Below are 21730 nucleotides of genomic sequence, written 5' to 3'. Positions count from 1 at the left end.
AAATGGATGTAACAACTGCTGATTGCCCCTTTAAAGCTCACCTTAAAGTCTTACTTTAGGTATGAGGCTGCGACTGTGATGACAAACTAAAATTATAGTGGAGCCTTATGTAACGTGGCCATAAACAGACTGTCAGTGAAATACAGAAGCGCACAAGCAGAGAGAAAGAGAGAGAGAGTAGCTGAGTGTGGGACCAAGCAAGGGTCTTATAAACATCTCAAGGAGAGAAGAGGCACACAGGAGGAATTTGGACACTTTATTTGGGCATGATGGAAGAAGGGCGGGCCATAACTGGCTGGAGCAGCCCAGATGTAATGTGATGTGAAAGTGGAATCCCTCAAACTGATAATGAACTACCGTTAAATATTTGCTGTGCTGTGGGTCTGTTGTGGGTCATTTACAGTGAGAGGAAGCATAGGGAACATACCACACCTCCAGATTGGAAACCTCTTATGATGGTCTGTTTATTTGAACGCTAACATACTGGAAATACTGTGTTGCATGGAGTCTTTAAGAACGACAAGGTTTGGATAACATAACTTTAAAGTCAAACTGAATTAGAAACACAGGAGTAATTAAATAGCCATTAGAGAGGGTACACCTTGGTAGGAAGGACACCTAGGCTATAAACAGAGCTCAGGCAAAGGGAGATGAGAAGACTGAGGCTTTGCGAAAGCTACGAGATTCAAGAAAGGCAGACAAATTGTGCAAGTCATAATATTTGACAAAGCAAAGAAATAATGTGCACGTGTGTAGCTGGAACTGTTGAGAAAGATGGAGAAGCAGCGAGAGACAAAACTGCTGTTCTGGATGGTGGAGGGGCATTTCCAAAGTTCCAGCTCCTCCCTCTCCACACCCTCATCCACTCTGTCTGGCTATTTAGGGTAGAAGGCCTCCTCACCCTAGGCTGAGAAAAATTCAGAAGGCTGGGTTCTTAGCATCATCATTTTGCCTGTCTATGTACAGTAGGACTGAAAGTTGAAACAAATTCCGGGCTTAACTAATACATTTTTTGTGTGAATTAATACCCAAGTGTCTGGGTGCTTTTATAAAGTGTTTGTGTATAGTAGCTGATAGCAAAGTACTACTTGATAAACTGGTTAAAAGTCATGTTAAATGCCCACTGAATTATCAAGGGTTTCAAGTACCTTGTAAAAAAAAAAGTTATTTTTAATAGCCTCTCAGAAGTCTGGAATGTTGATTTCAGAGTAGTTTTTTTAATGCTGGGAAAGCTTTCTGCACAAATACCTCAAACATCACAATACTGCATTGTTAGTTTAATGTAACAATATGTTGCTCAATAGTGCTGGCTAAAGACATGGGGAACTTGAATGCTGAATGGAACTGCTGAAAGCTGTAAAGATGCTATGTAAAAATGGAAAAGGAGATTTCACTAATACTTAAAGACCTAAATGATTGAATCCGTGTCTTCAAATACACTATCCACTTACAGTAAACAGACATGTGTGATCCAAGGAGCACCAACAGATTTGCAGATTCAGTCAGACTACAAAAACATAACAAGCACTGACTTCTATGCATTTATGTTGTGTACTAGTGTAGGTGACATCGTGTGTGTGTGTGTGTGTGTGTGTGTATGTGTGTGTTTGAGTGTGTAGCAGAAGAGATTTTCATTGAGTCTCATGTGACCATGTTTGGTAACGCTCTCCAGGCCCAGTCTGTGACCCAGCCCCTTGACAGGCGCACACGGTAGAGCTGGATTCAATCAGAGCCAAACAGTGGTTCAGATGCTTGTTTCTCTCTAACTCCTGTAGAATGGGCAGAAGAGGAGCGGTAGCTGGCACCCTCTCACACAGGTAACTATTATCTATCCTGTTGCCTAGTCACTATCCCTTTTTCATTTTTTAAACGTAATCTTTATTTAACTAGGCAAGTCAGTTAAGAACAAATTCTTATTTACAATGACGGCCAAACCCATACGACGCTGGGCCAATTGTGCACCGCCCTATGGGACTCCCAATCACGGATACAGCTTGGATTCAAACCAGGGTGTCTGTAGTGACGCCTCTAGTACTGAGATGCAGTGCTTTAGACCGCTGCGCCACTCAGTAGCCCTACCTATATGTACATATCTAGTTACATTTCCTCAGACCCCTGCACAGACTCTACTGCTACCCCCTGTATACAGCCAAACTATCATTGCTCATTGTGTATTTATTTCTCGTGTTATTTTTATTCTGCATCGTTGGGAAGGGCTGTAAGTAAGCATTTCACTGTTAGTCTACACCTGTTGTTTACAAAGCATGTGACAATTAAAATGTGATGGACTAGCTAGACTGGACTGAGCCAGACAAACCTTAGAACCATCCAACACTGCTGTACGCATTCTGACTACGATGCATCCAACATGCAGTATTTTCATGAAATTGTCTCAGTTTCTGTGCACCAGCGTAAACAAAATACATGAAAGTCAATGGTGTTTGAATTGTTACTCTGAAGCCAAAAAGCAACGATTGAGACAAATCTTTTTTTGTCTTCAAATTTATTGAAGAGCAAAACTTTCAAGTAAGTCTGAACTTTCAGTGCTACAATGACATCATTAGTAGTGGTCATTGTAGACAAATCTAAATCACATGGTGTTGAGACAGGGACCCTAAGGCCCGTGTATTGTTCTTTTCACATTAAAATATTCAGAAAATAATAATGTAACAAATGTCATTGCATTAAAATAAGAAATAAAAAAAAACAACCAAAAACCCACTGGCAACATTTGATCTATCCTTTTTTCCTCATTAGTTCATGTTCACTCATTTCATCACCATCATGTATATTAGTTATTTTCTTGACTTAATTTGTTCTCTCCCCGCACCTCCTTGTGACTTAAAGGATGCGACTGCTGCGGTCTACAGATGTGCTCCACAGGTGAAGCAGGACTATCCGAGAGAGTCCACAAAAAGCTGGGGCAAGAATTCATTGATTCAGTCAAAGGTTATTTACTGGCTAATCCATGGCATTTAGTATCAAATGGCTAAAAGTCTTAAGACGCTGCTAAGTTCAACCTTACAAAGGAGATGAAATGCATGCAATGCAGCTGAAATAAATGCAACAGTTCTACCAGTTCTTCCAGGTGCTACAACATGTCCTTATTTCTCACCAGGGCCTGAGACCATTTGTACCTTCTATTAATACACAATGTTAGCCTTTCAAAGGGATAAAAGGCCACACAGGTTATTGCTTGCGGATACAAGTGCACTCGGGCATGATGTTACAGAAACCGCCGTGTCACTTCCTCATTTCCAAAAACCAAAACTTCTACTCTTTTAAAATCACCCAGAGATCTACGTTGCAATTCAACACACCACAGACACACTGAAGTCAGTGAAACACTACACATCCAATTAATAGTTTGTACAAACATTGGACATTGTGCAGAAGTACAACCTCTCTCACAGCCATCCGAAGCAGACTTAAATGCACACCACAGCCTACTGGTGAACCAGAAATCTCATCAGGCTACACATGTACTCAGTTGAAAATATTGTTTTCTTGACTGATGAATGATACAAACATGTGGCTCTATTCACAGCTTGAAGTATTGGAGGACTGGGTGAGAAGAGTGAGCTGAATCTCACTAGCTTCTCAACCGAGCTGATGTAGCTGAATAACTACATGACAATAATTACACTTCCAATCTCATCTTCATTCTGGTCATAACCAGCAGCCTCTTTAAGCCCCTTCCCACTCCTCCTAATATCACTAGAACCACCACAACATTCATATCGAGGCCTGCTCCCGTATTCAGAATTAAACCAAGCAGGCCCTACAGAGGGGTCAACTTCGGAGAATACTTGTCTGGATTCATTATTGTGCAGGGTACAAAAATATATACATAACAGTATCCATAGAGAGAAGAGACTACAATAGCGAGAAAAAAGGAAAACAGCAGTTTTACATTAAAATGTCATGCTAATCTCTACCGGACTGCTTTAGATTTCCTGTTTGCGTAAAGGCACGACAATACAACCCTCCTCGGTGGTACATGGAGGGGCTCAACAGGTCATTTCTCCATCATGGGGAGTGTGCTTTCATTCCACAGTGAAAAGTCTAACATTTCAGACCCCCCCGTCCCAAACCACGTCAACGCTTTAGGGACAGGAGGAGGACAGAGAACAAAACACTTAACATGCACTCAATACAGCTGGGTGAAAAACATCAAATGCACTGATTAAAATGAAGTGCAGAGGAACCCATAGATTAATGCAATTCATATTTATCCTGTTTAGTGATCCAAACTAGAGTATAAATCGTCATAATCCAACATTTTCTTAACAAGCGCTCAGTGATTTGAATCAATCAAATCAACTTGATTTGAGAGGACGATTTCCAACTGAGTAATACAGTAGGACTTTACACGGCTACACATATAGTACAACATTGCCAGCGTATGGCTGTTCTTGTCAGATAGGTCATTCATAATTGATCTTACATGAATATCTATAGAAACGATTGGGGACATCATATTTCTAGCATTCCTATGACTGCCACTCTGTAGGCAGAACAGCCCCTAAGACAGGAGAATGCTTCCCCCCAAAAGGGACCCGCTCTTGTTCCAAATTCAGTTCTCAATATAACACAGAAAATAGAGAAAAATGGAAGTTAAAATCCCCAGAGGTACCTTAGATAGACACTAGAACAAGTGTTGTGTCTAACAGTAGTGTTACACTGCAGTGGCTGGGAAAATCTCCAGAGAAACTGAGAGAAAACGTCCTTTCCAGTCCACTGAACTAGAGATAATGGATGAGATATTTTCAAAGGCTAAAACATCTTTACAGAAGGAGAAAAAAACTCATGGTGATTATTCTCATATGGAGGGACTGACAAGTCTTTATAAGGCAGGGGAGAGGTAGAACAGAAGCATGAAACTGGATGGATTTAACCACTCCGCTGTGACAGAAGGTTATGAGAGTGTAGTGAAGTTAAGACGCATTGATGTCAATTCCTGGTTTTGAGGTTGAGTAACAAATTGGATAACTGAGACCCCAGAGACGCAAACAGAGCACAGCCAGACCCTGGATGAGATGAGGCAAAAGCGTCCAATGAAAAACATGATTCCGGAGAGTTGGCGGCAGCGGTAGGATCCAATCCCTGTCTCCATTTCCCCTGGATGTGCATCCAGGCTGTGGATGGGAAATCCAGTGGTGATTCAATCTGAACTGTTGCTGTGAGCGGGGGACCGCTCTGCTGGCGATGTAGGTGGTGTTCATAAAAAGGAGGCCACAGCAAATGCAGTAAGAGGCATTGTGGTGTCTCGGTCTGTCAAACTAGCACACTAACAGGTCCTTATTCTGAGGGCAAAGCAGGAGGCTCTCCTCTGGGTGGACGGGTCAGGGAACTGAAAAGGGTAAAGGATGATGGCCGAGGGAGTTTCTGACAGAGCCAGAGTACGGTTTCTTCTTTTATTGCTTTCTACCTGTCCATCACAGGCACTTCAGATGACTGAGCTTGGGTTGAAGTTGAACAAGAATGAGTGTGCTTAACAGCTACTCTGTCATGTCCAACCAAACCCAGCCAGGGTACCACCATACCGTCGATGAAACACTGAGGTGTGGGACCAGTCTCATTCTGTGAGACTGAATCTGATGAGGACCTGACCCCATTCGGCTGCATGATTTCCGGGTATGGAGATAATAGCAAGGCTGGAGCTAGCAGGGGCTATAAGAGCCCTTGAAGTCTTTCCTGTTTCCCTTCCACAGAGTCTGTCTATCCCCCCCCCTCCGGCCAGTATCTCTTAGTCTGTGTGGTTATTCACATGGTTCTGCTTGAGCGGGGAGACCTCTTTGGCCTTCCTGCCGCTGGCGCCCATCATGACCTTGTAGCAGCCGCGGGCGATCTTGTACATCCAGATGGTGTTGAGGATGTCCAGGGCGATGCAGGATGTGATCCAGGCCACCTGAGCACCGATGCCCAAGCGCTCGAAGGCCTCCGTACCGAAGGTGGCAAACACACGGGCCCAGTAGGGAGGCATGACGAAGATGCGCACCATGAAGAAGACCACTGCCATGGCCATGCCGTTGGCCACAACCAAGCGGTCCGAGCGAGGGTACTTCAGCACCTCGTAGAACCACCTATACGTGGAGGAGAACGGAATAATGTCAACACTGACAGAGGTCGGGGCTGATAAACAGGAGTATTCATTAATATATAGTAAAAGTGGAGCTAGCTTACCTTTGGTTCACAAAAGGTGTGGATAACTCTGAAATGAGACGGAAGTTGGCGAAATAGGGAAGCACGCCACGAGACTGCAGAGAGCATAAAGACATATTACCACAAATAAACATGGGCAGAAATAAACTAAAAACAGACTAAATGTGCAACATCCTTAGAAAGAAGACTTGAGTATTTCAATACCAAAACCCAAAGGCACCAAAGAACCACCTAATATTAGCCACTGTGCTCATGGTTTCCCCCCAGACTCACCAAGACATATCCATAAGCATAGAGCGCCGCCAAGTGGTGGCAGACAAAAAAGCTGTCCCCCATTGTGCTCCAGTTAGTGGCCAGAAGCACAAGGTCTACACAGAACAACAAGTGGGTAGAGTTAGCACACAATTTGTTATTTCCATCTACTGTCCACAGAGAAATGTGGATGGCTTATTGTTATACAAGAGGATAAACATGAGGAGAGAGACTCACCATAGAGCAAATAACCACACGTTATGGCCACATTCAGTTTCACTAGTCCTGGCTCCCCCCTGTACAGCAAAAACAAAACAAAGTGTTCTTTCAGAATAACAGTTGCCACATTACAGATGAATGCAGTAAAATTACTGTAAAACAGAAACAAAAGCTACTTACGATTTCACAGAAATCTAGTGAAGTCCACAAAACATTCTACATACTGTATTAGTGAAGTCTACTGCAGGGGTCTCCAATGAGAGCGAATAAAAAAACTAACTAAAATGTTTTTTCTAGCATTCAAATAGGCACATTCTTCTCATGGCCATGTCATGAGTGATAGTCTTGCTACTACTGAGATACCCGTGTCCAGGGAAGGTCCAGTTTAAACAGCACTGTGTTGACAAATGCATTGTGCTCACATACAGAGGGTGTGTTTCTGTTTGCCTGCTGTAATCTTGTGTGCTCATGGACAAATACGTGTCAGGGTGTGTGTACATGTGAGCAGTGGCCTGCATATAGTACATACTGTAAGAATGAGTACCACTGTTCTCTTGACTGTAGGAGTGGATTGTACGACTCAGTTGCTCGGACAAGCTTTGGGCAACGCCATGGTTATCAGTTCACCGTATCACATGGGCCACATTTACTGCATAGGCGTGTGTGTCGACAGTAGTGCAAGAGGCTCTTGACAAGAGCATCGGCTAAGTGACTGTGGTCAAAATAATGTGTGTGTCTCAGTAAAGTGACAATGGAACTGATTTTGGCCTCTCTCCATCACAGGTATCCTGTTGCTGAGGGCGGGGTCATGGCTCTCTGTGACAGCACACCATGACGTGCTCTCTGGATCAGAGGGGGGCTCCACGTGACACCGCCCTCCCTCACCTCTGCCGACCTTCACCCCAACGTACCCGTTCAGGGTATGTCTGAGTGCAACATCCTCTCTGAACCCCACTCATGTAGCCACGATCAATGTCATATGCAGCCAATCGTTTCTCCACTTCCTCATGTTTACTGTACATCCTGGAGCCCACCCATAAGCCTAATAATCTATTCACCCATATAGAGAGCCGAAGCCATTCGTAGATAAACCTGTGAATCTGTTGAAGCTAAGAGATAAACTTCAGACAGATCAACAGGAGGAGTCAGGATGAGATGGGTCCAAAGGTTCTCAGATTCCATCACTGATCCAGGTATGGCTGGGCAGCAGGTAGCCTAGCGGTTAGAGGCGAGCCAGCGACCGTTGCCAGTTGAAATCCCGGGTCTGCCGGAAAAAAAATCTGTCGGGAAGTGAGCTGGCAACCGGAGGGTTGCTGGTATCAAATCCTAGATTCCATTGCCTGCCGTTGTGTCCTTGAGCGAGGCACTTAACCCCCCCAGCAACAGCTCCCCGGGCGCCCAGAGTGGTAGTCCCCTGCACCTCTCCAAAAACTCTATATGTATGTGTATGTCTGAGTCTTTTGGAGGTGTTGGGTTAAAAAGCGAAGTCACAGTTCAGTTGGACCTTGTGTGTATTTGACCAATAAAGGGATCTAAATGTTACAGTAAGCCACACCTGGGGTTACATCATTGAACTCTGATCAACCAACTGAGCACTATTGTTTTAAACCAATTTAGTCTATTCTGCGCTCACTGGTTACATCGCACTTTTAAAGCTCAGATAAACCAATCAGGCGATGTGAGGGAGGCAGATTTGGAAAACGCTTTGGATTGATTGGATTACGACGACAAAACCCAGGCAGAACCGCCAGAGTGACGTGAGAAGCTGAATCTGTCACAATGCAGGTTTTGTGGGCGGTTAGTTCTGGGAAGCCCAGCACAATGCCAGTCTGTGGCATGTCTAAATGATGCTGTAACAATCAGATTGAGGATTAATGCTTACGCCATACAGTGTTGCAATAAGAGGAACTAGCTACTGCGCTAGCAAAATAACATGGCTACCAGTCTAAATAGAGGAAAAGTAAGAAACTAAAAGAGATGGGCAGGAAAGCAAATACATAAGAGACAAAAGGACAGTGCCAATACTACACAGACAAAGACCAAAACAAAGGGAAAAAACAAGACAACATGGCTTGGGCTGGGAGGGTACAACAATTACACCCCTATTAAACAAACCCTATGACAGTAAAGGAACAACAAAGAAAGAAGGAAAAAGAGAGTAGTCTAAAATGTGAGACATTTGGACACAGAGCAGATGAAGGGGGGGTGGCAGGACTCCTCCCCATTGGCCCTTCACTTCCCCTTTTCTCCGCTCCATCAGCGACAGACAGACAATGAGAGCGAGGGAAGTGCTGTATTGATCAGACAGCCAGAGACGCAGGGTGCTGCTGGGGGTCAGAGGGACTCAGGGGAGAGGGTCACCAGAAGGGAAGGGAGGAGGAAGAGGGGGGGGGGCTGAAGACTGGGCTGCTGTTTGCTATGAAAAGGAGCCTTGTTGGCAGGACTCTGGCCTGTCTGATCAGAACAAGAGAGGAAGAGAAACAGAAGGAGAGAAACACGAGAGTAGAAGACAGAGAAAGAGGAGAGAGAGAAGAAGACAGAAACAGAAGGGAGAGGGAGGGATAGGGGGAAATTACCATTCCTCTCTTTCAGGATACAATGATGTAATCACACAGTCAGCAGTAGGAGAGAGAACATAGAAAAGACAATGAAAGGACAAATCCACTGAATCTACACCTCTCTGGAGACTCCACTGAGATTTCTCTCTGACAGTGGGGAATGGCAGCATCATCCTTCCCTCCCTCTTGGGGTAGGCTAGTAGCCATGGCTGCTAGAATGACAGAAAGCAGACAGTAATGCTGTTCATCTTACCAGACGGGGTCTGCGTTGACAGCATCATCAAACCACAGGATGTAGAGACAGAAGAGGCCCACGATCAGAGCATGGACAGTGGACACCAATCTGGGAAAGCACACAGAAACAGGGACAGTTAGCGCAATGGCAGAGAATGATGCAAGACTAGCACCACGGCAGCAGTAATACTAATAAACAGTTCAAGTAACATAACAATAACATCCTTTACAGCACTGAGAACACAATGAAGAAACCTAAGCTCATTTGGGCCGTGTGGAACCTTGGCAATGGAATTAATTTGAAGGAGAATCGTGTGTGTGTGTGTGTGTGTGTGTGTAAAACTAGTCAGGTCTCGTTGACCTCTGGGACTCTTTATCTGGTCTAGTGAAGAGAACTCCAGTGCTACCATGGCTCTTATCTCCCCTCACCCGCACACACAGTCCCCAGACCCTGGGCACACCAGCTGTCCCACAGGCCTAGCAATGCTGGCTCCACAGACCAGCCACTGTACAATGAACATTGTTATTTTTAGTGTCACCATTATAACATGACTGTCTGAGAGTGTATAACTGCCATGATCAAGGAGGAGAGTGGAATTTCAGAGTCTCTTACGAAGCAGAAGGGGCAAGTGCATTTGCTCTCCTTCTAGCCCATTTGAACTGAACATCTAGCTAATGACGTGTTCCTTAGCCTACGCCTCAGGCTTACATCTCTGCTGTGCATCTTTCTGTAGATATTCTGTGTCTCTTTACAAGCAAAGCTTTAATAAATAATAACACACTGACACACTGGGAGCCGTTATGCAATGAAGGGTAGGTAACTTTGAATCAAACTTCAACCACTATCAGTGCGTCACCTTTGGCTTGTTATGCCATGGTACACACAGCCTGTAGCAGCGTTCAGTGTGCATGATCCCTGTATGAACTGAGGCTCAGCACTGCCACGCAGAAGAAATATCAGCCCACAGGGGGAAGCACGAGATTGAGCTTCTCTCAACTTTCTAGAGCAGTGGTCACCAACAGGTGAATTGTGATCAACTGGTCGATCTCCAAGGCATTCCTAGGCGATCGACAAACATTTCTGTAAAAAACAAAGACAACGATAAAGCCTTGTGTTCCTATTTTGTGTGTCTCAGGCTGTTGGTGGTCGGTGCAACCGATTCAGCTGCCTGTGTGCCAAGTAAGTGAACTGTTGCCATTTTGAACCATTTCATGTGTCTGAAGGTACAAACTCTGCCTTCCCGGCGGTGCCGGAGAGAAAATCAGGTGCACTACAGGCCTACCGCTGACCAATCGGGTGGCTCAGATTACTGTGTTGGCAGTAACGTAGCTGCATTAAAGAAAGCTACAGTGAAGTTGATACTGTGAGATTTGAAAATGTTTAAAACCATGACTCGAGACTGTCAACAAATACAGCAAAAAGCTGCTGTTTTATGAGTTTGTTCACGTTAAAGTTCTCACTCAGCACTGTCAACACTTTGTATTCAACACTTTTATAAGCCATAAAACACACGTGTCCTTCCCATTTCCACTCAGTGCTACAACACGCACTGCAGCAGTAACGAATGAGTAGGAAAGTGTATCTATAGGCTTGCATTGCTGTTATTATTAGCGGCTTGGGTCTTTTAATATTTCACTTTCTCTGTTCATAGGAGTAACAACATGAATTTGTGCACGAGGCAGAAATAACGGTGCAACTCGAGTTGCCATCAGCTGGAAGACGGTGTCCCTTTTTGGTCAGTATCAGTGGAGGAAAGAGAGAACGGAGAGATGTTGAGTGGAGGAAAGAGAGAGCGGAGAGATGTTGAGTGGAGGAAAGAGAGAGCGGAGAGATGTTGAGTGGAGGAAAGAGAGAGCGGAGAGATGTTGAGTGGAGGAAAGAGAGAGCGGAGAGATGTTGAGTGGAGGAAAGAGAGAGCGGAGAGATGTTGAGTGGAGGAAAGAGAGAGCGGAGAGATGTTGAGTGGAGGAAAGAGAGAGCGGAGAGATGTTGAGTGGAGGAAAGAGAGAGCGGAGAGATGTTGAGTGGAGGAAAGAGAGAGCGGAGAGATGTTGAGTGGAGGAAAGAGAGAACGGAGAGATGTTGAGTGGAGGAAAGGGAGAGCGGAGAGATGTTGAGTGGAGGAAAGGGAGAGCGGAGAGATGTTGAGTGGAGGAAAGGGAGAGCGGAGAGATGTTGAGTGGAGGAAAGGGAGAGCGGAGAGATGTTGAGTGGAGGAAAGAGAGAGCGGAGAGATGTTGAGTGGAGGAAAGAGAGAGCGGAGAGATGTTGAGTGGAGGAAAGAGAGAGCGGAGAGATGTTGAGTGGAGGAAAGAGAGAGCGGAGAGATGTTGAGTGGAGGAAAGGGAGAGCGGAGAGATGTTGAGTGGAGGAAAGGGAGAGATGTTGAGTGGAGGAAAGGGAGAGATGTTGAGTGGAGGAAAGGGAGAGATGTTGAGTGGAGGAAAGAGAGAGCGGAGAGATGTTGAGTGGAGGAAAGAGAGAGCGGAGAGATGTTGAGTGGAGGAAAGAGAGAACGGAGAGATGTTGAGTGGAGGAAAGAGAGAGCGGAGCGATGTTGAGTGGAGGAAAGGGAGAGATGTTGAGAGGCGGACCCTCAGTCTGCTATTCTCTCCTGAGGCTGACCATTATATGCAGGCACCATCAGCCCAGTAAAATAAAAATAAAAGACGAATTATTTAAATGTATGCTCAATCAGCTGTGCCTCAAGTAATGCAACAATGGCTCTATTACCGGTGTGATCATTTAGCCTTCCTCAAATTTAGAAATATATATATTTTTTAAATGGCCCAAACAACGCATTGGGCAATTCAAGCAAAACCAATATGAGGTGATAATGTATTGTGCCTATAGCTTACTGCACAAAACTCATTGCTACAGTACTGTTTTTAATTGGTCAATGTTGCATAGGTGTACGTTTCTTTTGTAATGTTTTTTAAAAAGCGGAGCGGTAATTCTCAGCTTGCATTTTGACTCAGAAGTTGATATTGACATTGGCTTATGTTTTATTAAGTAATGTAAAAAATTAAATCTGAGCAGTAGATCTCGGCTTGCATTTTGAATGTGATCTTGACTCAGAAAAGGTTGGTGACCACTGTTCTAGAGTTTTCCCTGTTAACACTATCAACGTTTCCCTTTACTGTGGTAATTGTGATCAAATCAATGCAATATTAGCCACTGTCAATGCAACATACCAAAACAAACTATGCAAGATATTTTGTTGTAGGCAGAACATGTCGGGAGTAGAATTCTATTACATTGACACGCACTACTAAGCCCGTACTCTACAAATACCAGTGCGGCATAAACAATCAGAGCTGCAGTAGGCCTATGTGCAAATAGACCATTGCCATGTATTTACTTTGAACTGGACTGTTTACAGCATGAGCGTTCGTGAGTAGATGCGCTTGTTTTGAGATCAAAGCTAGAGCTGCATGTAGCCACGTGTGCACATTTTGTTCATATCCTTGGTAGTTAGTTAGTTATTAGCCCAGTTATAGATAATTCGTAGTCAGTAATAGGGGAGTGATTGCTTTCTACAAGAGCACAAAACGTGTACATTTCTAGACATCTTTGAAAAACGAGTCAGGTAAAGAGCTTTTTTTGTCTTAAAGTGGTGTATTTTGAGAGCCAATAGACAGAGGGTAGCATAATTTGTCAGATTTTCTGTCAGTGATATGGAAATAAAAATAATTGTATTTTGTAAAATGGTTTCTTGCATCAAACACCACAACATTTTCAGTAATCTCCTTGTCCAAAGGACAAGTGGATAAGCAGGTTAATGTCAAGCCCTGCAAGTTCTTTTTTCAAAAGTCTCATGGAATGTAGGCCTACATTGAACACCACACATTGGCAGCTAATGTAGGCTGAACGATAGAACAGCCATTTCCATGTTAATGTTATGGGATGCATTTTCTCCATTGTTTTGATGGTGGCCACACTTGTTGCTAGCTCTACATTACAATCAAATAGCCACAGTAGACTACATGGCCATTGTTAAAACTTTAACTTAAAGTGGGTACAGCCTCAAGTGTTCACAGAAACACGCTGGAGGTCGCACAGAATTTTCAAGTTAGCACTCAGCAGACCTGAAATTTGTTCAGTGCCAACATTTTTTTTGAGGGAACAGTGGTAATAGTGGGTACAGCTCACCAGCTCAAGACAAACTGATACCATTCAATACATGGAGTAACTCATTGGCAACCTTTGAACTTAACCCCAAACTAATTACACATTTCTGACCTTTGAATTCGAAGCCCTGCCCCTGACGTGTACTATGGAAAGTTGAGAAGATGACCCATGACAACCTAAATGACGATATTGTAGATAGATAATTAAGATTTGTCTGATTATAGCAGAAGTATCAGCACAATAAAACAATTTGAATGCAAAGCCAGTCCAAGAGCAATGTAGAGAATAAATATTTACATAATCATTAACTTGTTAGCCTAACTTGTGACTAGTTATCATTTCTGACTAGAGGTCGACTGATTTCATTTTTCAACGCCGATACCGATTATTGGAGGACCAAAAAAAAAAAGCCGAAACCGATTAATCGGCCAATTTTTATATATTTGTAATAATGACAATTACAACAATACTGAATGAACACTTATTTTAACTTAACATAATACATCAATGAAATCAATTTAGTCTCAAATAAATAATGAAACATGTTCAATTTGGTTTAAATAATGCAAAAACAAAGTGTTGGAGAAGAAAGTAAAAGTGCAATATGTGCCATGTAAAAAAGCTAACGTTTAAATTCCTTGCTCAGAACATATGAAAGCTGGTGGTTCCTTTTAACATGCGTCTTCAATATTCCCAGGTAAGAAGTTTTATGTTGTAGTTATTATAGGACTCTCTATACCATTTGTATTTCATATACCTTTGACTATTGGATGTTCTCATAGGTACTTTAGTATTGCCAGCCTAATCTCGGGGGTTGATAGGCTTGAAGTCATAAACAGCGCAATGCTTGAAGCACAGCGAAGAGCTGCTGGCAAATGCAGGGAATGAATGCTTACGAGCCTGCTGCTGCCTACCACCGCTCAGTCAGAGTGCTCTATCAAATCATAGACTTAATTATAATATAATAACACACAGAAATACAAGCCTTAGGTCATTAATATGGTCAAATCCGGAAACTATAATTTCGAAAACAAAACGTTTCTTCTTTCAGTGAAATACGGAACCGTATTTCAGGTCTAAATATTGCTGTTAAATTGCACAACCTTCAATGTTATGTCATAATTATGTACAATTCTGGCAAATTAATTACGGTCTTTGTTAGGAAGAAATGGTCTTCACACAGTTCACAACGAGCCAGGCGGACCAAACTGCTGCATATACCCCGACTCTGCTTGCACAGAACGCAAGAGAAGTGACACAATTTCCCTAGTTAAAAGAAATTCATGTTAGCAAGCAATATTAACTAAATATGCAGGTCTAAAAATATATACTTGTGTATTGATTATAAGAAAGGCATTGATGTTTATGGTTAGGTACACATTGGTACAATGACAGTGCTTTTTTCGCAAATGCGCTTGTTAAATCACCCGTTTGGCGAAGTAGGCTGTGATTCAATGATAAATTAACAGGCACCGCATCAATTATATGCAACGCAGGACAAGCTAGATAAACTAGTAATATCATCAACCATGTGTAGTTAACTAGTGATTATGTTAAGATTGATTGTTTTTTATAAGACACGTTTAATGCTAGCTAGCACCTTACCTTGGCTCCTTGCTGCACTCGCATAGCAGGTAGTCAACTTTCCACGCAGTCTCCTCGTGGAGTGCAATTGGCCATAATCGGTGTCCAAAAATGCCGATTACCGATTGTTATGAAAACTTGAAATCGGCCCTAATTAATCGGCCTTTCCGATTAATCGGTCAACCTCTATTTCTGACCTCAGATCAGTGTGCCTGGGTTAATGTCTGATAGAAGTGTGTTACAGCAGAGACGGAACAGTACTAGTCTAAAATGTGAAACCTGTTAAGAGGCCTGTTGGAAGGGTATTGTACCTGGAGTTCCACTCAGTGAGCTTGGTGGAGGGCAGGCGGCCGTAGCCAGGGGTGAAGGTTGAGGAGAACAGCGGGCTGGCCACGGAGAAGAGCAGCTGAAACCCCACGAAGCTGCCAGCCACCACGGTTAACTCTCTCGTCTCCATCACTCACCTACAGTATACCACACCAGGAGAGAGACGGGGTGAGATGCATGTACTGTTACTGTACAGAAGACACAATACCCCTAGACTGGCAGATGGAATGTAGAGGGGGGGGGCGGAAGGAATAGGAGAAGAAGTGGAAGATGGAAGGAAACAAAACAGGGTGGCAAAGGATGGACAGGAGGGCAAGGGAGAGAGCCATTGAAAAGGAGATGATTGTAAAAGAGCAGAAATTAGAGAAAATAAATCATTCATTATTGGACAAATATTTTGCACAGGGATTAAATGTGTAATTGTGGCTAAGAATTGAAAGAAAAGAGGTTCCTGTTGGTGAATGCACGCTATCGAGAGGAGGAAGAACATTTGTGATGAGAGATGCAAAAACACAAGTAGATAGACTGACTAAGTCTAGAAACTAGCAGCGTATGTGCGTCTGTGTGTAGGGTTCATCGCCCTGCAGTGTCCAGTGGTGGAGAGTATAGTTGAGTAGCCTGAGAACAGACATGGGTCAACTGCAGCACTATTACATAGTATCAACAGACCTTGGGGTCCATGCTCCCTGTTTACACTGTACTAAGAAACAGCCACTCACTCCCTTGATCTCGTTTTCCCAGAAGAGGGATTATGTTTCCATGAAGAATTGGATTTTCAGTAAACTCAAAAGGTCCTCAGAGCTACTGGCTCTTTGACTGAGGTCCATGACTGGTCGTGTCCTCACCTCGACCCTCAGAGTACTCAAGTAACTACAATACTAACATTGCAAAACCTGCATCTGGGACCATTAAATCCACAAGAATCTGAAATCCAGAGAAAATGGCTACTTGGATGAAGCAACAACAATAGTCTCCAAGGTTCTAACTGCTTATCCAAGTACAAACAATGTGCTGCCGATTACAATGGGATAAGGCAACTGATTAGATGACTGGTCACCAACAGGGAGATTCTAGTGATACTGGAGAAAGTCTATTCTTTCTCCAATATCACAAGACCTAAACCCAATAGGCTTTAACCTCTGCCCCAACTGGCACTTTAAACTTGTACAGTAGGTTCTAATACTCAAAAAATCTAATGTCATGATACCATGTCATGACTACAAACTGTTCTCTCCCCCTATAGGCTTACATCCCTCAAACTCAACTCTGGACCTCGAAAACAGTTCCACGGCACTTTTTCGTTGTTCCCCTCTAGTCAGGGACTAATTTAGACCTGTGACACCAGGTGTGTACAATTAATTATCAGGTAGAACAGAAAACCAGCAGGCTCAGGACCTCATAGGGTAAGTTAGTACCCCTGGCCTAAATGTACAGAAAATAGGACTGGACCCACAGAGCGACACCCAGACAATAGGGAACACCCCACTCAGTGTCTATAGTGTCAAAATCAACACACATTTCCAGTACAAAGGAGCATTTAGTCTGATACAAACACATTTACTGTTTAACATAGGCTACTACAAACCACAGTTCCATGTGCTCTGAGCATGGATGTGAGGACAGGCCATTGTGTCAAGCTGATCAACACCATCACAGGAAACCGGTAGCTTAGCTACTGCAGTGGCCCATGCAATAACCCCAGCTCTCCCTGGAATAGGCCTAACTCTATAAGCAATCAGGAATTTGAAGTATTATCCAGATAGCATTTTGACCAATAAAATAGCAGTGTTTAAGAGAAGCCTCATTGTTCCAGAGCATGCTGATCATATGCTGCATGTGCTTCAATTATTCATTAGCATTCTTCACCTGGCAAGCTGGTTCTGACTGCCTAGGAGGGCAAAGGCCTGCATACCGACAACCACCACCCGCTTTTGACCTTGTTCTCCTGCACTATATGCTGTTGTAAGCAAACTATGACCCTTTGGTATATCGACCAAACACAAATAGCGGTTCAATTTCCCATGTTCCAGTGGAAATATAAAACGGACCCTCTCAACCTGCAATACATATGCCATTGAGGTTTATAGAAGACAGATTGTGCAAAAATACAATGAATGTAATATTTGTTTAGTCTAAATGCAGCTCATGTGACGGTAAAATTACGACTGGCATTCTAGGCCAACTGACAAGTGATGAGATTTCCTTTCAATTTAATAACGCAAATCTTGGGATGCAGACAAAAATCCCCTCACCAACGCTTGGGCTAATGAGTACAATTACTTGCCCTGGCAATAATGAGAATATTAAACATAACTAGTAAATGGACACGTTTCTTGCGGTTGCAGATAGCTACATCATCATGCATAACTTGTCAGCACAGTCCCTTGTTCTCTGCGGCGCGTGACACAGCAAACGTGTGCACGACAAGAAACGTGTAAAATCCTTCGATTTTCGGAAACATTGTCGCCAGTAGTACACTTTCCAGTTTAGCCACAAGTAGACTAACCAACCTAGCTACACGAATTGTGGGAGCACAGCTACTGACTAGAAAACAGTGCCACAACCAGGGTCGTATTTATTGGTCGTATTGCAGTCACTAGCTAGATGTTTAATACATACAAATTGCAGTGTATTAGCTCAATGTATCGCTGTGTTGTGAACAAAATAATAAGTGAAAGGCTAGCTAGATACATAACTACCTGATATCATTCGCATAGGTCTGAGTAAGTTGGTAAAGCTTCGGGTTCAGCTGCCGTCTTCTCACTTTATTAGGTAGCTAACTTAGCAAGTCAGCTAGCTAGCAGTAGCTCACTAGCTAGCGCTCTAGTGTACGTCCTCGTGAAAAAGGCTATACGACGAAAGCAGCGGCATTCATGCATAACTATTACAGTAGCTAGATAATTGCGGATGCCAGGCTAATTTCCATGCCACCGTGAGTTCCAAGTTTTGCCTAAAATATAAAGTTGTTAGACGTTTTGTTTTGCAATTGACAGCTAGCACTAACCTGTGACGCGAACACGCAGATTACCACCCACCCTCTAGCTCACACCCCTCGGTTTGGCCACACCCACAATAAACAAAGGCCACATTGATTACAGCGTTATATTCTTCAACGACAAAGACAGGGAACAGCTGATACCACTACCAATAACATGCAAAGGCTTAGTTAGCATCGTTGCTATGATGAAAACTGCATTTGTATGATGTCCACAACTAAAACATGAAGAACTGCAGGCAGCTTGACAAGCTATTGAATAACACACCACAAATAGATAGGTCATATTTTTACACTTGCCATAGGCCAATTAAATCAAGGCTACATTTTTTACATTAGCACATTTCCACATGTGTATTTTACTTATTATAATTGGAAACTATAAGGGTTTTACAGACAGATATTATGAATCCAATGTATTTTGAAAGGAGTGGTTATTTCTGTAATTGTATGGCTCTGCGCTGTCACCTACTGAGTCATCCTGAGTCAAGGTTGTCTGTCTGGTTTCCCCAGCACAGGAGGCTGCTAAGGGGAGGACGGCTCATAATAATGCCAGGAAAGGCGCAAATGGAATGGTATCAAACACCTGGAAACCATGTGATTGATGTATTTGATATCATTCCAATCATTCTGCTCAAACCATTACCATGAGCTCGTCCTCCCCAATTAAGGTGCCATAACATCCTGTGTTCCATGCACTTCCCATGTTGACACTTAGGTATTTGGCATTGATTATAGGCTAGATTAGAGCCTTCTTGTAAATAGAAGGCCCTGGGCTAGAGATCCAGTGACAAAGAGAGTGAAGTGCTGAAAGAGTGGATGGAGACAGATGACACCAGTAAAAGTAATCCTATCACTAACAATCAAGGGCTTCAAAGATTAACCAAACATGAACTGCTAATCAGAGCAGATTAAACACCACTCAGTCTTCCAAACAATCACATCCTTGGGAGACATAATCCAATCACATGCAATGGAAATATGAAATGAAAACTACTTCAGGATTGTAAAAACAGTTATAGAATTTTTACAAATGCTATTTTTGTTATCTAACACTTTATTGGTCGTGAAATATTGCACACAGTAGCACGTGTTTTATTGACGTTCAGTTTAAAATTTAAGGGAAATACTGTTTCCCTTCCTGAGGTTTCATGGTCATGAGTGCAGGCAACATTCAAAACTTGCCCTACAAAAACTGTGTGAAGGCAGTGCTTCGCCATGCCCACTGTTATCGGTATGCCTAGAGAAAGATAAAGGAAATTCTTATGGCAGGCCTCTAACATGTAGCCACTTATTCCATAAAGGCTGCTTGTAGCTAAATGAGGAAAACAGTATGCTATACAGTCCATTATGGTACAATAGAGTGGTAAAGTACATTGCTTATTCCATAACATCTGCTTTCTGCTAAACTATGTGAATTCCTCAGATTGCTGCATTGACCTTTGCTCATACCACAGATGTCTCTACTGGGGATGTGTTTTTATAATTATACTTAAAATGCAGAATGCCTGCTCTGTGAACATAGCCTGTAGAATAACTGGCAGATAATTGACACCAAAGTGCTGCCTGGTTGTTTTACCATGTTTCTATCAGCACTAAGCAGTTGTGACTAGATAGGCTACAGGTATGGACGGAAGTTATTTTTTGTAACAGGTTAGGAGAGCATTTTACCTAACCCTAACCCTTTCAATAACCTTCATCTAATTATCCTAACCTTCTAAGTTAATTTTCTTAACCTGCAGCTTAAATTCTACTAACCTGCTACAAAAAAGTAACTTTCATCCGTAGCTGTATATCATCTAGTCAAAACCATTCTTATCATTTTCTCCTGGTGCATGAGGTTGCTGTGTCTACCACAATCAAGGCTGTCAAACAGATTTAATTTCTGACAAAATCAAACTCAAATTGCCAGTAACACATTCTTTAAACACATTGTCACTCTTATTTTCGCAACATACATTTCTTTAACGTAATTAAATCCATTAGATCATGATAATGATATGTGTATGAGAGTAGCTATTTTAAGGAAGCTATTCTAGGCTCATGCTAGCAAAATTCTCCTGTGAATGTGTCACCTTAATGCTGTGCCAATTGTGGGTGTCCTCAGTAATGATAAGCAATGAATCTTAAGCACTACTAGCTGGAGGGCAGAGTAGATTTCAAGATACTATCTGAATCTTTGGGCGTGTGCCAACAGGAACAGTGAACCACTGTCAAGTTCAGGGGAAGCATAGGGAATAGAGAGTGGATTGTGTGATGTCACTGGCAAAGAGGATGTCCTGGATAGTTGTCATCCAGCCCAGAAGAAGGTTGTCGATCGGCAGGCTGAGGAGAACATGTTTCTGAGGAAAAAGAAGAAATCAGATGAGAGTCAAAACTATGACAGAAACACATACATACATAGCCTTGGCCGTGGCCTGAGGAAACAGCTGTTTGGGACTTGATTGGATTTCAGGAAGATCTAGAGGTGGAGGTCAGCAGCTGAGAAAGAAAAGGCCCCTCCCAGCTAAAGTACTTTGTGTCATTAAATTATAGTGCAACGAGCATCACATGTACTGTAGAGACTAAGAGACAGGTTATTTTGCCCAGTAGGGACAGAATTGATGATCCATGAGATCCCTCCGCAATAGACACAATCTTGCGAGAAGACGGTACTCAATTATGTGAGAGAAAGTAAGTGGGTATTCAATGTGGCTGAATGAAAGGAGATGGGAGGAAAGGAGTAAAATAAGTCGGTATAGTGGCTGATGGAAAATAACCACATAATGTCAGTGGTCACTTAATGGGCACAATAAGGTAACATGAGGGAATTTTGAAAAGCTTTGTTAGTGCATAATGATCCGTGGGAAGGCAACTGTGTCAATTGTGTCTGGATGTGTGACAAGAAATGCAGGTTATGCAGGTGTGAAGGAAGCGGGAGAGTTCAAACACACACGCATGCACACATTATTACATGCCCATTGCCAACAAACTCAGATAACAATACATATAAATAATAATAGCTCTAAAATAACTGTCTCGATATATCACAAACGGGAAAAAACGGACTTACAAAACAACCCGAGCCAAAATAAGAGAATGATGGGTAACATTGCTTTCTCTTATGGCCATTTGTCAAGAAGCTGATTTGTGTGTGGTTCAGAAAAGACAATGGAAGGGTCACTTGTGAGCAATGCAACACCAAACTCCATGTTCAATTGCGTTAGCCTACTGTCTGAATATAAAAGGTTCTGTTAGTAGCTTATGTAAGTTTAATTAGCTCAT

At 42.9% G+C, this 21730-nt stretch overlaps 1 protein-coding gene across 2 annotated transcripts; it reads right to left on the bottom strand.

The window, feature by feature from the left end:
• Nucleotides 1-443: 443 nt before the first annotated feature.
• Nucleotides 444-18533, bottom strand: LOC106607088 (TLC domain-containing protein 4-B). 2 transcript variants are annotated; one of them, XM_045720350.2, is made up of 7 exons: nucleotides 18476-18533; nucleotides 15456-15608; nucleotides 9448-9537; nucleotides 6655-6713; nucleotides 6439-6533; nucleotides 6187-6260; nucleotides 444-6086 (listed from the first exon to the last, which is right to left on the bottom strand). In XM_045720350.2, exons 2-7 carry the CDS (start codon nucleotides 15599-15601, stop codon nucleotides 5750-5752), a joined length of 801 nt encoding a protein of 266 aa, XP_045576306.1. In that variant the 5' UTR covers nucleotides 15602-15608; nucleotides 18476-18533; the 3' UTR covers nucleotides 444-5749. The 2 variants fall into 2 exon arrangements, with proteins under 2 accessions (XP_045576306.1, XP_045576305.1); XM_045720349.2 differs by having other exon boundaries at nucleotides 1198-6086; nucleotides 18171-18516.
• Nucleotides 18534-21730: the final 3197 nt, after the last annotated feature.

This window comes from Salmo salar, chromosome 06 (assembly GCF_965601325.2).
Source record: "Salmo salar chromosome 06, fSalSal1, whole genome shotgun sequence".
NCBI classification, from domain to species: Eukaryota; Metazoa; Chordata; class Actinopteri; order Salmoniformes; family Salmonidae; genus Salmo; species Salmo salar.
Note: the sequence above shows the minus strand (reverse complement) of the source record. Positions and strands in the feature narration are given on the sequence as shown.

Coding starts and splice junctions, on each gene's coding strand:
- LOC106607088 (XM_045720350.2), bottom strand. CDS start 15,601: ATGGAGACGAGAGAGTTAACCGTGGTGGCTGGCAGCTTCGTGGGGTTT. Junction 6,534..6,654: donor GTGTGGTTATTTGCTCTATG/GTGAGTCTCTCT, acceptor TGTTCTGTGTAG/ACCTTGTGCTTCTGGCCACT. Junction 6,261..6,438: donor ATGCTTATGGATATGTCTTG/GTGAGTCTGGGG, acceptor TGCTCTCTGCAG/TCTCGTGGCGTGCTTCCCTA.